Source organism: Acanthaster planci, linkage group LG01 (assembly GCF_054643075.1).
Source record: "Acanthaster planci isolate LZ-2023a linkage group LG01, COTS_SCS, whole genome shotgun sequence".
NCBI lineage: Eukaryota > Metazoa > Echinodermata > Asteroidea > Valvatida > Acanthasteridae > Acanthaster > Acanthaster planci.
The window spans coordinates 7,034,894-7,049,474 of record NC_141777.1 but is presented as its reverse complement, the minus strand read 5'-3'; the positions used below and the strand labels follow the sequence as shown (position 1 = coordinate 7,049,474).

General features: G+C 39.8%; 2 protein-coding genes across 3 annotated transcripts in view; one reads left to right on the top strand and one right to left on the bottom strand.

The window, feature by feature from the left end:
• Positions 1 to 4,964, bottom strand: part of LOC110987449 (uncharacterized) — a 34,760-nt gene extending 29,796 nt beyond the window's left edge. The window contains exon 1 of one of the 2 annotated variants that reach the window (XM_022250187.2): positions 4,748 to 4,964. The gene's annotated coding sequence lies outside the window, so the exon portion shown is untranslated. Of the gene's footprint in view, positions 1 to 87; positions 408 to 4,747 lie in introns of those variants that run through there. The other variant, XM_022250196.2, reaches the window with a different exon arrangement.
• A 2,135-nt stretch (positions 4,965 to 7,099) lies between these two features.
• trmt112 (tRNA methyltransferase subunit 11-2) lies at positions 7,100 to 13,692 on the top strand. Its single transcript, XM_022251543.2, has 4 exons — positions 7,100 to 7,390; positions 10,179 to 10,280; positions 11,161 to 11,253; positions 11,767 to 13,692. The coding sequence occupies exons 1-4, from the start codon at positions 7,292 to 7,294 to the stop codon at positions 11,866 to 11,868; spliced, it is 396 nt and encodes a 131-aa protein (XP_022107235.1). The 5' UTR covers positions 7,100 to 7,291; the 3' UTR covers positions 11,869 to 13,692.
• The last annotated feature ends 889 nt before the right edge of the window (positions 13,693 to 14,581 follow it).

The window sequence follows — 14,581 nt, the reverse complement described above, 5'->3', positions numbered from 1 at the left end:
GAAACAAGTACGGTACTGTCTGAAGCAAGTACTCACACAAACTTGCTTGCTCTAAGTGCTTAATTCACAAGTAACGACAGTACTTACAATTTCAAAGGCACAGATGTGCATAACAGTTTCCATAAGAGGATCAGCAACACTCACAGCAGATGAGCAGCAGATCTACCAAGTACATGTACGTACTTCGTGTATTCCGGTCTCCTGAGAAATCAGACGACTTGACAACACAAAGGCCCAACACACCAACTGTCTGCTCTCAACATCTTTAACTAAGGCTGTGATGACAAGCACACAAACTGAGAACTGTTTGCTTGAGGAAAGGATAAAGTTTGAAGTTCAAGGAGATAACATTTTGCCATCCTCATCTTTGCTACCAGGAAAAGTGAATGACCTGCTCACATTACACAGCGCAGTACAGGTAAACAGATGACATGTGGAAGTACACTGCCGTGTGTTGTTTCTCATTTCAATGGCATTCAACATACTCATCATACAATGAATTATGGAACATTTATCTGCTTATGATGAAGCATTGCTTACATTAAGTACATGTATGCATGTGGGTGATGAATGCACTACCGTATTCTCCACTTGTCATTAACACTCTTACACATTTACCGAGAACCTCTCCAAGAACTTTCACATAGGTCATTCACTCTCTTTACCATGTTTCCTGGAGGTCAATCTCCTGTTCAGCTTCTGTTTTCCATTATCGTATGAAAGTGACCCATCAAAAATAAATGTAACCCTCGCATTACCAGTATCTTGATTTCCATTATTTTTCATGACTTTTTTCCCATCCTAGTACACCCACTTTTTACCCAAATTTTCCATAAATTTTCCATGACTTATAATTATAAATGCATTTGTTGCTACTTGGAAATTATTAATGTCCCATGTAAGGCAAATCCTGTCAGGAAAAGCCTAAACGAACTGTGGTACTGGTTGATGAATGATACATGCAAGTGATTACCCATACACTGCAGTGCGGTGGATTGAAACAGGATACACATCATCAGGAAGCTTGTGTGTTGAATCACTCATACTGATCACTTAACATGTATTTCTACTACATGTACATGTATGTGTTCATGTACACATGTACATTGTTCATACATGTACCGGTAGCAGATGGGGGTACCAACAGGTGTATACTTATGTACTAAGCACATGTACATGTACTGTCAACTGATTGTCTAAAGTAAAAACAGGGACATACCTACATACATGTACCACGGTATGTTCAGTAAATATGATAATGTAAATTGGGTATGATTGCTCGATTAAGGCACTGCAAAATGCACACTGACCTTGGACTGGACCTGATATCATTTTTACATGTAATAAGAAATGCCCTCAACAGCAAAAGCAAAAATTGCCTGTGGAAAAATACATCGAACAGAAGGGCCAAAATGTAGGACAACATGAATTTTTGATTTCACAAACGGACACACATCTTTACTGCACTTACGGATTTTGGCTTATCACTCGTATAACCACTGTGTTCATTTAATTACTTGGTTCAGGTAAAAGTTGAACTCTCAAAGAATCATTGGAGGGTTTTTACTGAATAAACTTGTTCCATATTGGTATGTTTGGCAGTTTTGCAATAGGAGAAATGTCTCTGGTGATTTTCCCTCAACCAGTTTTCTTCAAAATCCACGTGTGGCTCTTTGTGAAAACGGTGATGATATGTACATGTACATGTACAGGTTCATGTATGTGCAACTTGCAAGCCTTCATTTTCCTTAAAATAATCCCCCAGAAGGATGAAACCACCAGTACCAAAGATCAATACATACATGTACATGTAAAACGACTTGCACTATTTTCAAGTAAGATTTGATTGGAAAAAATGGAAAAAAGAATGAAATAAAAAAAGAAATGAATTCCGATGATCAGAGGACTTGATCTCCGGATCCAGTCCACATGGTTATTTACATGATTGAGCAGCTTGCATATCAACTTGAGCAATGAATGGCCAAGGTGAAAACAAAATTCAGTTTGTTACAAATTACATTACAATGCCACATTTAAAGAATACGGGAGTCATGCCACTGCTACATGTAGCTATGACTACCATAAAGCCACATTTGGTTTGTCATTGCTGGGAGCTCAGTGGAGGATAGTCCCCAATGCACATACATGTACATGTACATGTACATAGGGAGTGCATACAATCATGATCATATGTGTACAATGTACAATGTTTGTTGCAATTAAACCACTCTTGTGACATCACCCTATTCAGTAAAGCGCTGATTATTCTTAAGAATGTACATGTACAGTTTGGACATTCCTCAAGAAATGAGACATCAAACTTGACACAGAAAAAGCACTTGTGACGTTAAATTTCAATGTCAAACACGGTAAGAAACGCTCTCAAAAATAAAGTAGATTGTTTTAGACGTTCAATACGGTTAACACTCAAATTTTTAGATACGACACGTTGACATGTTCTGTTGAGATTAGTGATTTTCAATTAAAGTGAACCCACTCCTTACGTTGCACTACATGAATAGACATGTACATTTACAAGTAATATTTTTCATGTGTCTCGTTCATTATTACATACGTGCAACCCTTCTATTTCAGTTTCATTTTTTACATATCCCTTCCATTTTAGTTTTATTCCATCTTTTTTCCATATTCAGTTAGATTTATATTCTTATGGTAATGTATAATTTTTATTATTTTTAACATACTTCCTTGTTGATTTTAAAATTCACATTTAGTCACTTTACTTTCGGTTAAACCTCAGTTTTAACTCTTTCTCTGAACATTATATAACAATTTTCAAAAGCAACTTCAACAATCACAATTCATGTACAATTTTGCCAAACAGATTAATCGTTTAGAATCTTACGTATGATACTTCCCAGATGAATGAGATGATATTCCGAATGCATGTATTTCCAAACGGAAGAATTTCCTTTGGTGACTGGGGAATTCAAAGAGTAGGCATGTACTTCCGATGTTGTAAACGTAATCTTCATTTGAAGAGACAGTAAACTGTAGTTCTCAAATCAGTCACTCAAGAAACATGCTTGATGGTGTAAAAGGTCCCAAGCTCTGCATCGTCATATCGATAGCCTTTGCTAACTTAAATTTAGCATAGGGCCTATTTCCACAACTAAAATATAGATATAAATCCACTGGACTGTAAGGCAGTGCGCGTGCCATGCGATACACTCATGGTGTCGACTGCATGTCTGTGTGTAACTTCATGTAAAGAAAGTGTGCCTGTGAATGAAAAATAGTTGTGTACCCAGCCGAGGTGTTACTCAACAGCTTGGGACAGGAATGAAGCTTGTATGCAAATGTACATCGCCAGCGAACACTGGACAAAGGATGGAATTCGTCTCACTGCTCTAAAAGCATCAGTAAAGCATTTTTGTTCTTTTGTACAATATGGACAATAAAAGTGGGGAGGGGCTTCGCGTCCAAGCCTATTCGAATAAAAGGATCTCCACTTTTTCGTCGTTTCTCCTCAACAGAAAATAAAATGCTAGGCATAAAGCAATGCCAGAGAAAAAAAGACTGCCGAGGCAGCAGATGATACTGTGAGTGAAAGAGAAAAAAATTAACGTGTTTTACAATAAGCATGGCAAAAACATGAAAAGAGTTCATATACTGACAACACTTGATGCCCCCTTGCACAAACCTACCGTACTGTATGTGACTTGTCAGAAAAAACCTACATGTATGTGTTTTCTAATTAAACGTTCCCTAATTTTCTTAGCTAAGTTTCACTTTTTAGGACATGTTATCACTTTCTGACGGCTGTCGTAATATTTTGAGGGAAAATCAGCTTTGTCCATAAATAGAACTCTTTCCATTATACGAGAATCACTTACAATTAGTTTCTCTTGCAATGGTTTGTGAGCCACCAGAAAGTGATTTAAAACATATCCTCAAAAGTCAAATTTAGCGGTGAAAATATCGAAGCATTTACACTGTACAGTACTTAGAAAACACTTAAAACTTCTCAGACAAGTCTCATAGAGTTTGTGTACATGGTGTCCAGTGATGTCTGTGTATGGAACTCTTTCCGTACAAGGATTACCCTTACTTGTGAACAATGGTGAAGGAGTCTGTACATCTACAAAGAACAAGCAACACTTGTAGAAGTGTCCACTATTTCTACATGTACATTGGTACATGTAAATGTAGGCCCACAGAGATACAATCTGTACAGATAATTTCTTATCCCCCTCCAGTTTCTGGCTCATGAAAACCATGGCCATACACTATGCCACGGCATAAGAAGTGAGCCAATAACAATACAGACTGTTTGATATACTGCAGGTAATACATGTAGGCCAAGTTCGTGAAAACTGATCCGCACTGATCCAGCATAGGCCTACTATTACTAACAGTAACACTACAGAAAACATGCGCGGACGTGCACTTAAAACTACATTGAGAAAGGAAAGCTCAGGACTGTAAAATAGGAGTAAGTTTACTGAGTACCGTCTTTGACTGGAATGACTGGTATCTGAAAATGTCTCCAGTTAAGACAAAACCATGGACAAACTTAGGCCTATATCATATGTAACACAGTCAGTGTCGTAACTTCGTAGCTAGCTGTCGTCTCTCCTGGTTGCTTGACCATGTTAACTGCATGTGGGCAGTAGGCCTATCAGGTTAATTTTCATTTTGTGGACCCGTGGTTTGTCTGGTTTGTAGCCGACTTTGGTCACAGAAGCCCACCGTTCGTGACCGTTAAGCAGTAACAGAAACTCACCTGCCTAACAAAGGCCGCCTGGTAGAGAAGGAAGGACGGTGAAAAACTGCCAAAAATATCCACAACAATAAACAAACCCATTCGCCATCTTGTCTGCAGAATTTATTTTGTCACTTTAAAGTCACTGTGCATTGAATGCAATGCACAACGTATACAGCCGGCGGCATTTTACGCAAACTGTAATCAGGAGCGTACCCCAAATCCCCATCAACCGGAGTGAGTGTACAGCGCCACAGTGACTATTTGTCAAGCCGCCGTATTTCTAACGTGAATCCTTGGAACGGGTTTGTGTGGGATATCACAGTTATAGGACGGGACTCCTTCTACGTTCCAATTTTAGTTTAGGTGCCATTTTTATATTCTGGAATATTTAATCTTATAAAGCGTTATTTTTATTTAAAAGTTGTCTACGAATATCTATAGGCCTGCAGAGATGCCAAGAAATAAGCTAAATCGTGTATGGGGAGACATGGCCCCTACCGCAACCATTTTAATATTTACCGTTCGTTTTAATATTTATGACCATAGAGCTGTATACATAACTCTATGGTCAGTTCCCAAAACCTTTAAAATTTACAATGAGGAGAACACTACTACTAGTCAGTGGAGTAACTTTTAAGGGGGCACTGATAAACTGCCTCTGCATACTGTTTGTAAGTGTGACGTCACACCACTCCTACTGCACATGCACTGCACATAGAATTACATGCATTGATTGCCGTTTATGGAGCCATGGAAGCGGAAGCTAACGCGCAACTAAAGCGATCGTTCATGCAATGGAAGCCTGCAAATTGTGGCGCGCCCGCCTTTGTGACGAACTCAATTACGAACTGGATAAAGAATCAACAGAGATTATTCACAGATTTCAAGTGGGGAGGGACACCCGGGGGCCTGGGCATCTGCTTGGGGACGTCCCGCCCCCCCCCCCGCGTCCCCACCCCTGTAGTTACACCACAGCAAACAGTCTAAGTATTGCGAATAATATTGAACACTGATGTGCTTCTGTACGAAAGGTGATGTCTTCAGGTGGTCGATATACCTAAAGAAGTCCGGTGCAAACTCGGCTATTGTTCCTCAGTACTCTTTGTTTTGGAAAGCTCTATATATTAGACGGTCCCAAATACATTTTAGCGTTGCTGTTTTCTATAATTTTGAATCTGCCACGTTAAACATTTTGATCATAGGTTTATCAGGAATAAGAACACAATGCTCTTATTTCTCCATTGGTTATGTTATACTATACCACTTTAATTTCAGGAAAGGGGCCGAAAAGGACCGTGTTAGTGTTCAGAGGCGTGGGCGTAAATTGTTCAAAGTTAAACGCGGGAATGGGTTAATCGTCCACTTTAGTCACGTGGTGAGGATTTTGAAGAATGTTTCGGACTTCCTAACAACCACTGAAGTCTGTTCAATACACTCAAAAAGGGGCAACTACAAACAAGCCATAATTTTATATTTCGGTCTGATGCAAGATTCTGTAGACATTACAGACATACATCAGTATCATGCATGAACGTCCCCACCTCCGCAGTGTCATATGGTGTCAGCACCCCCCTCCCATCAAATTTCCATGACCTGGCAAGTCATCACCCCACAGTTCAACACTTCCAATTTCCAGCACAAATTTACACTACTGTTCGGAAGGAACGCCCTGCTGGGGTTGTTCATCAACTTTTTCTGTCACTAGATTTGAATTAGTGGAGGGAGTGGTTCAAATGGTAGAGCACTTACATGTACTTTGCATGAGCGACTGGGGCGGAATTGATGCCCGGATCATCCAGGAAATTTTCCAAAATAAATCATATTACTTTGAAGTAAAAGAGAGGACACCATTTAATAAGAAATCATAGCATTATTTACAGATCATAACAAGTTAGATATGTAAACTAAGCTCGATTGGCGATTATTTCAAGTAAAGTCTCCTTTTTTCTCCCAAAGATTCAGAAGATTAACGGCAAGCATGTCGAAAAGGATTAACTAAGACGTAGAGCCTTCGCTACCAGAAGGAACCCTAAAAAAGAAAAGAATTTTTTCCCAGCTTTTAAAGCTGTTCAAGTTCAAGGCTTTCAACGCGAAATGAGTGTTCAGCGAGGTCAGTCCTGGTTACATGGGATATTATTTTACAGACTATTACCAGTTTTTGTGGTGTTGTGTGCGTGGGGTAATAACTTTTTAGGTGTGATGTATGAAGACAAGCCATGTGAAAAAAATCATTTATACGGCTGATCTGCAAATAGCCAATTTTTTTATATAAATAGACGGGTACCCTTGTTAGCATAGGGGGATACTTACATACAAATGTTCAAAGAAACCAGACATTACCGTTCAACATGCGTCTGGTAGTTGAAGTTTTCCCTTGTTGATGCATCCAGCTTTGTAGAGGGGTCTGTCTAAACATGTGCAATGCACAGCGCCATGGTGAGAGATTACGTCGAACGTACATGTACGTGTATGTACCGTCACTAAGCTCAGCCAGTACTGTACATGTACATGTACTTCTGTAGTGTTATTTGCTTCACTGTGATTGATCCAATTTCATAATTGATGCGGTTGTCACTGATCAGAAGGATGAAGCTCCTGACACATAACATGCTGACCTCTCACGTGAAAGGAGTGAAGAATGGATACCCTTTAAAAATTGAGGTAGGCTTAGGCTGAACCATGGAACCATGGCTGAACAACGTGAACAAGGGGCGTTCATACCATTCCATAGCATTAGCACCCTCTCTAGGCATCTTCCTATAACTATGAGGAAAACAAAGTTCCCTTTTTCAAACTAACTAACATTCAGACCTTGAGGATCTATTCCTTAATCCTAGTAGCTCTAGTTTAGGTAAATTTTGACAATATTTAAGCAAGAAAACCAGAATTTTTTATCTGAGTTCGGCGAAAGATGACCGCATCACGCCATTTTGTTTCACGTCTTGTTATCTGACCCAGCCATTGTGGATATACTGAATTTCATAAAAGAAACGGCACAATTGCAGAATACCCTGCCACTCACCTTACCCACCTCGTAGCCATGGATACGCAGATACGGAGTCATGCTTCCACCCACAAGGCCCACTTCGTATCCGCGTAGCCGCTCCCCAGGACCCACAATGGACTTAGAAAATTCCTCAGCCATTCTCATTCACTTTGCATTGCAGTGCTTCATTCTCAAGAATGACTTCAATGCTGTACACAACACGTACCTTGACGCAGCAAGGATAACCCGAAGTCGAACAACCTCCGCTTGACTACGTAGCCATGGATTGTTAGGGGGTGATTTCGCGTGGCGGGGTATTCTGCAATTACTCCAAAGAAACTTAAATAGTTTCAGGTCAAGGAACCAGATTCGTCTTCCTTCACAGCTCTTTGTCGCATCATTTACACTGCCGTTTTACCCCATAATATCCCTTAAAAGCCAAAGCCCTTCCCTCTTCACTTTCTGATGTGAAAGAGGACATCACTGCCAACTTATTTAGGTGGGTTTTTCCAAAAAGGTAGACTTTGTTTCCTTATAGGAACAGGGTGCTAATGGTAATGAATGCCCCTTTTTCCCACCATCCTGACTTATAAATCCCTTGACGATCCGCACACATCTGCATCAGTGTGGTTCCCTGACCACAGATTTCCCTGACGTGTCTATGCATCATCTTAACGAGAGAAGTCAGAATTATTGGATCTGGTATCCACAGCAACATAAACACTTGTTACGCTGCACCTGTTTTGTCACGTGATGTACGGCCACAGGTGTGTGCGGATCGTTGAGGGATTTATAGGTCAGGATGGTAGGAAAAAGCTCATTTTGGGCCAATAATGTAGGTTTCACTCTACGTTAGTAATATTAGGGACTGTAGGGTCTATTAACATTTGTCCAAATAAATTTGAACTCAACAAATTGCCTCTTTTAACATTTGGACATGGATGGCAATAGTTGGGTCCAAGTACCTTCCATAGACTTTTGTTTTCATCAATTCATTTCACTCAAAATACATGTAACTCGTATCCTCGAATCAAAATCCTCCATATTTGCCTCTAAAATGGTCCTCAAACTGTCTAATGCACCCGGCGTAGGATTAACATTAAGTGAGAATCAGAGATTCCAAAAACATGCCGTGTCTGCACATGTACCAATGACTGATTCCCGAGCGCGGCAATGTCCGCGGTGCTCATCGGCGTGCTTGTGCCGACACGGCATGCTTTTTGTGAATGGCCTGCTGGGCCGGCGTGCAGTGACGTCATCTCAAGGACATAAACACACAGTTTACATCAAAAGGTGACAAGGTGGTGGATGAACAAGGTGGCAACTTTGAGCTTGACAACTAGCGTTTCCAATTTGGGAAATTTTTCTTCCCAAATGTGGGTAAACCTTACAATCATTATTGGAATCTCCGATTCTCACTTAATGTTAATCTGAAGCCCAAAAATAGCACCAAAAATCCCCCCTACTGTACTACTGGTCAAGTCAAAGGCCTATTAGTTTGAGGCCTAGACCTAGTATAACACCTGAAATTTACAAATTGGATGAAATGTACATCAATGAAAACGTTTCATTTATAAGTTACAACACTTCAAAGTTGCGAATTTTCAAAACTGTCCTACTGCCATTTTTGAAACAGCGAAAGTTAGTAGACCTAATTCCTAGTTCAAATAGTTTCCAATTCAAATCAATTACAATAAAGTGACTTTTAATCAGATAAAGAGTTTCATAAATTTTATAGAAAATGAAATAGCCTGTTTATATCTGTCGAAATCCGACCGTTTTCACTCCACACACATACATGTACAACACTGAACTTCTCAACAAATCCTGTCATTCAAATACACATGCCTAGATTTTGCTGGCACATTAACTCCATGGATGAACATGGTCCTCCAAGGACGTATGCATGAGTGTCCTATATGTGGTCGGAACACAAGACATGTTGACCATGAAACAGTCGTTGGTATGTGTCGTGATCAATACGTCTTGTGCCCCGACCACGTATAGGACACTCGTGCGTGCGTCCTTGGAGGACCATGTTCGTCTATAGAGTTAAAGAGTTAATGTACCAGCGAAATCTAGGCACGCGTACATTGTATTTGAGTGACTGGAGGCTTTGAGAAGTTCCTAAGTGTTGTGCATGTGTCGAGTGAAAACCGTCGGATTTGCAAGTCCAAAATAACACTGAAGCCCAAACAATTTGCCTTTAATTTGTAAGGAAGCCAGTAGGTGGTGTTTAAGGTATTTTGGGTGACTGTTTGGAATTTGGGTGGACCGTTTTCACTTTACTGTAATGTTGCGGAGCATTAGTATGACCGATCCAATACAAAATTCAAACAAAAGGAGCACTAACGCTAAACTCAGTGGAGCCAATTCGTGTCATTTGGACATTGAGGACACTACTCCAAGAACTGTGAGGCAGTACATATTACTGGCTGTCATTTGGTTTCCTCTATTTTCCAGGTGGAAAACATGAATATAACTGAAGTTGAGTTCAACCCAGAATTTATATCCAGAATGATTCCACGGTTGGAATGGAAGGCTCTTTATGAAGCTGCTCAGATGGTAAATACTTGTAAACAACATGTGTGAAGCAGTTTTGAGAGAAGACAGGCTGAATGAAGATAGTAATAACTTCAGAATTTACCTTGTCATCAAAAAGAAAATTCTTGCATCAACTACCCCTTTCTAAAGACTTTGAAAATGTACTTTATAAATCTGAATTTAAGTGAGCTGCTAAACAGTGTTTTCAGATCTCTTATCCCCTTACACTTTTATTGTCTCAGAGACAAGTTAAATCCAGAAACATTTAGAAGTGGGGAGGGGACTTGCTTGGGCGAAAATTTGAGACGGTTGTCTTATCTGCTTGTTTTTGTAAATTCTAATAATCCAACAAACTCAGCTTTTCTGAAGGATAAAGACCTTAGTCTATTTTTTGCACTAAGTAGTCATGTTTAAATTAATTATTTACTGAAAACATTCATCCAAGTCAGTAGTTTGGGGGCACACGCACATTGCAAGCTGCTTAAAAGTTAGTTGAAATATGCCCTTGAACACTGCATGTCTTTATATACATATACCAGTATGTTAGGAACTTCTCCAAACGGCCTTTTGAAGTAATTTGTTGGCTCTCCAAGTTTAGAAAACACCAATCTTCCTCTTCTGTATTGTCAGAACTCTTTTGGTAAGTTAACTCAAAATTTCTAAACTGGGCAATTTTGGCCAAATTGCTACATTGGTATATCACCACCTGTACTAAGCAAATGAGTATCCCATGTCAGTTTATTAACAATGCATGAAACAACTTGTGCATACTTTGTTACATGGATTCCTGTGAGGAAACTATCAAAGCGCCCTCTGTTGGTCCCAAGTGACAGTGTTTTCAACTTTTAATGAAAAAGAGTTGGCATGACGAGGCAAATGTTCTAACAATTGCTCCCCTCAGCTGGATGTGGTGGGCGACCTGCCAGCAGAACCAGTTGCAGACTATGAAACAAATGAAGAATTCCTCAGAGCTGCTCACAGAGTCATGTTGGAGGTAAAACATTGATAAGTACCTTCAAGAGTCAAGTAAAATATTATGATTGGCTAGGAACCAGTGTTGCGTTCCAGATAGGAACCAGTGTTGTGTTCCAGACCTACATGTTCAAGTACATTATACATTTTTGTATGTGCTGGTCATGCTGGTATGTACATGTGTATTGCAAGTCTTTTACAAGTTAGGATGACCAACAACTAAGGAGTGACATATTTATAATCCTTGTTAATAACTTATTAATGAGTTTGATTTAATACACATTTTTACTGCTGGCCAACATGTAATTCAATTTTTTGGCGGAGTCATGTCTTTGGTCATAATACAACCCTCAATCTTATCTTCTGAAATCTAAGACCAGGCCTTCACTGATTTTGATCAATGGAGGCCTGGCATCCCAGACATTACATGTGGTTTTAGAATGAGGATGGTTTCTGTGCTTTTTTGATCACAAATTGAAGTCGTGGGTTTATGCATGGGCTTGGCAGGGTATTCTTGTTTTTCTCTGTATAACAGGTGGAAGTACTTGATGGATTCTTAGTGTGTCCAGAGTCAGGCCGTAAATTCCCCATCAAGAACGGCATCCCCAACATGTTACTTAATGAAGATGAAGTCTGACATAGTGAGAAGGGATGAAATCTCTAGAAACATGTTCCATCTTGATCAGTGTCACTTGATGGTGTCAACATGCACAGCATGTCCGTGAGGAAAGCCTCCCATCAATTTTGAAAAAGAAGAAAGGAATTTTGTGTGGCAACTCTCGTTGATGCTACTTTGACAAAGACTCTATTGCAAGGTGCACGTTGGATGTTGGATTGTAAGATATGCAGTTATGACTCAATGTGTGTATATGCAGATATAAAGTCAGATGTACAGGGGTTATTTCATGAAAAACAATGGCCCAGTGTAATTTAATTCACCATTCATAACACTGCATCATATGATGGTTGCTTTAATTTATTTCAAGAAACTTACAATGGGCTAAAGGCATCATAACTTTCCTAGTAAGTTGTAGCAACACGTCATAAGTTCAGATGGACCTTTTAATTGTAGAATTGTCTTTTCAGAGCCATTTGTACAACATAAAATTCAAAGGAACAGGACTACACCATCAATTATGTATTGAACATGTCACTTGCCAGGGAAATCAAATTACAGTTGTAAATAAAATGAATCAGATTCTGTTCCTTAATTTTTTTGGCCATTTGTTGCCACCTGTTGTTTACAAAGTACACAAACTCATCATATTGCATGTACATGTATTTGCATAAAATTAGATACATTACATATACAGCATGTTTAGTGAGGTCCGTTTTGTGAGCATTATAGGCCTCATTGATAAACTCGAGGAAAGACTATGGGGGTTGACCCTCCCCCGAGTTTTAGGCATTTAATTTTTTATTTTAATCTCGGGAGGTAATTTTACAAATAATAAACGTCTTATAATATGCTTCAGTCTCCACCGCGACCTCCCATGTATAAAAGTAGATAGCGCAGTTGATAGTTATCAAGACTCCTGGTTATGGACGGAGCGGTCCCCTACAAAGTGCAAACACTTGTATAAAGGAAGTACAAGATGATTTATAAGGGCTATTAAGGAGCTATTCTAGTGGCAGGGACTAGGTGCGCCATCATTACAATTTTTAATACAAAGTCCGTCTACCACAACAACCGTAAACCTTACAGAACCACTGCTTTGAGGCAATAGCCGTAAGATACCATGGCGTAGCCAAGGGGAGAGGCACCTGCCTGGAATTCTTTAACCCCAATCCCCCTCCTCAGAACCTTGCTACGTAGCGGGGCGGGGGCGCAACTACCCCTCCTTTCTGCGGGAACTCTTGTTCCCCTACCCCCCAAAGATCCTGACTGCGTCATTGGTAAGGTACATAGTTGTGACTATTGCGGATCCGATTGTGCAGTATTCTACTCTTAAGCATGGCTTCTATCCTCGTCCATTTGTCCACACCCATTCGGACCACATCCACCACACACAAACCCCGTCTTCACCTACATATCAAGGGTAAGCAGATAACATAAACTTGTCACAGATGCACTGTTTGTTTCTTTTCGTGTTGTTATTAGTAGACGTTGAACCTACAGAGCATTTTCATTCTCGTAGTGTATATCACATGTGCATCACGTACAGGCTGTTTAGAACTCAGCTACTTGCGGTTTTGGTTTACAAATGCTATAAACTAAACTCAAGAAATATTCTTCACTTTGCCCTTGTTCCGGAATAAAGAAATGAAAAAGGACTCCTATTTTTATAGAGGTGTTTACCAGGCCAAGAAGTCTTCAAAACGTATTGGCTGAATGAATAAACCGTGTAGATTTTACCATTTTTAAAGATAACGTTTATGAGATTTTTTCGAATTTCTCTGTGACGCGTGCTTGAGAGATTGTAAACGGAGTGGAGCTTAATTTTTCAAAATTTGATTTAAACCTTGGCGTAGAAAAACAGTGTTTAATTATCAAGTGTGAACAACGTTTTTTCCAAAAGCTTTTCGCTGTTCACATGCTTTAAAATGTAAATGTATCGATTATGAGTCATTACCAGTGGTGAACCCTCGTGCCGGAAATTGGGGGATTGATGGATGGGGATTTGTTGGGGAGGATGGCTTGCCCGGCTATGGAAATGTGACACCATATGACAGTATATATGGGGCGATGTCCATGATGCAGATGTTCGTCTTTAATGTGTATTACATTACTGCAGAATCTTACACCAGAACGGCATATCTATGGGTTTTAAATTTGTTCCCTTTTGAGTGGTATTTGATGTATTTTGGTCGTTGGGAAGTCCGACATTTTTTTCACGATCCGCTTTAATGTATTGCTCACCTCGAAAAATTGCGGGATGATTCAGTAACGCCCCCCAAAAAAGGGGGGGGGGAATATACAACCCCACCCCTACCCCTGGATTTACGCCCATACATTTAACTCATGGGGTGCCTTCTGAACAGTGAAACAAGCAGAGGTTAAAGTTTACCTGCAGTTACAGGATTGCATTGTACTTTTTCCAAAATCAAATGCTTTTGGCGGTGTCCTCGTGTTTAGAAAGATCTAATGTCTTGTTAACTCGTCAGAGATAATTTTGTTGATAACCTTGACGAAATCAAATCCCGATCAGCAGTCGCGCAGGTAAGGGGTGTGGAGTGGTAGAGTGCAGTGGACGGAAGGATTGAAGAGCAAATTCGAGATGCTGATGATAAGTAAATGATACGGGCAAATGGATTATAAATGAATCCAGAACACTAAAATTAAATACGAAACCCGAAGCTGGGATTATGAAAAAATTCTCAAATAAACTTTTATCCTTAATTGTCTTTAT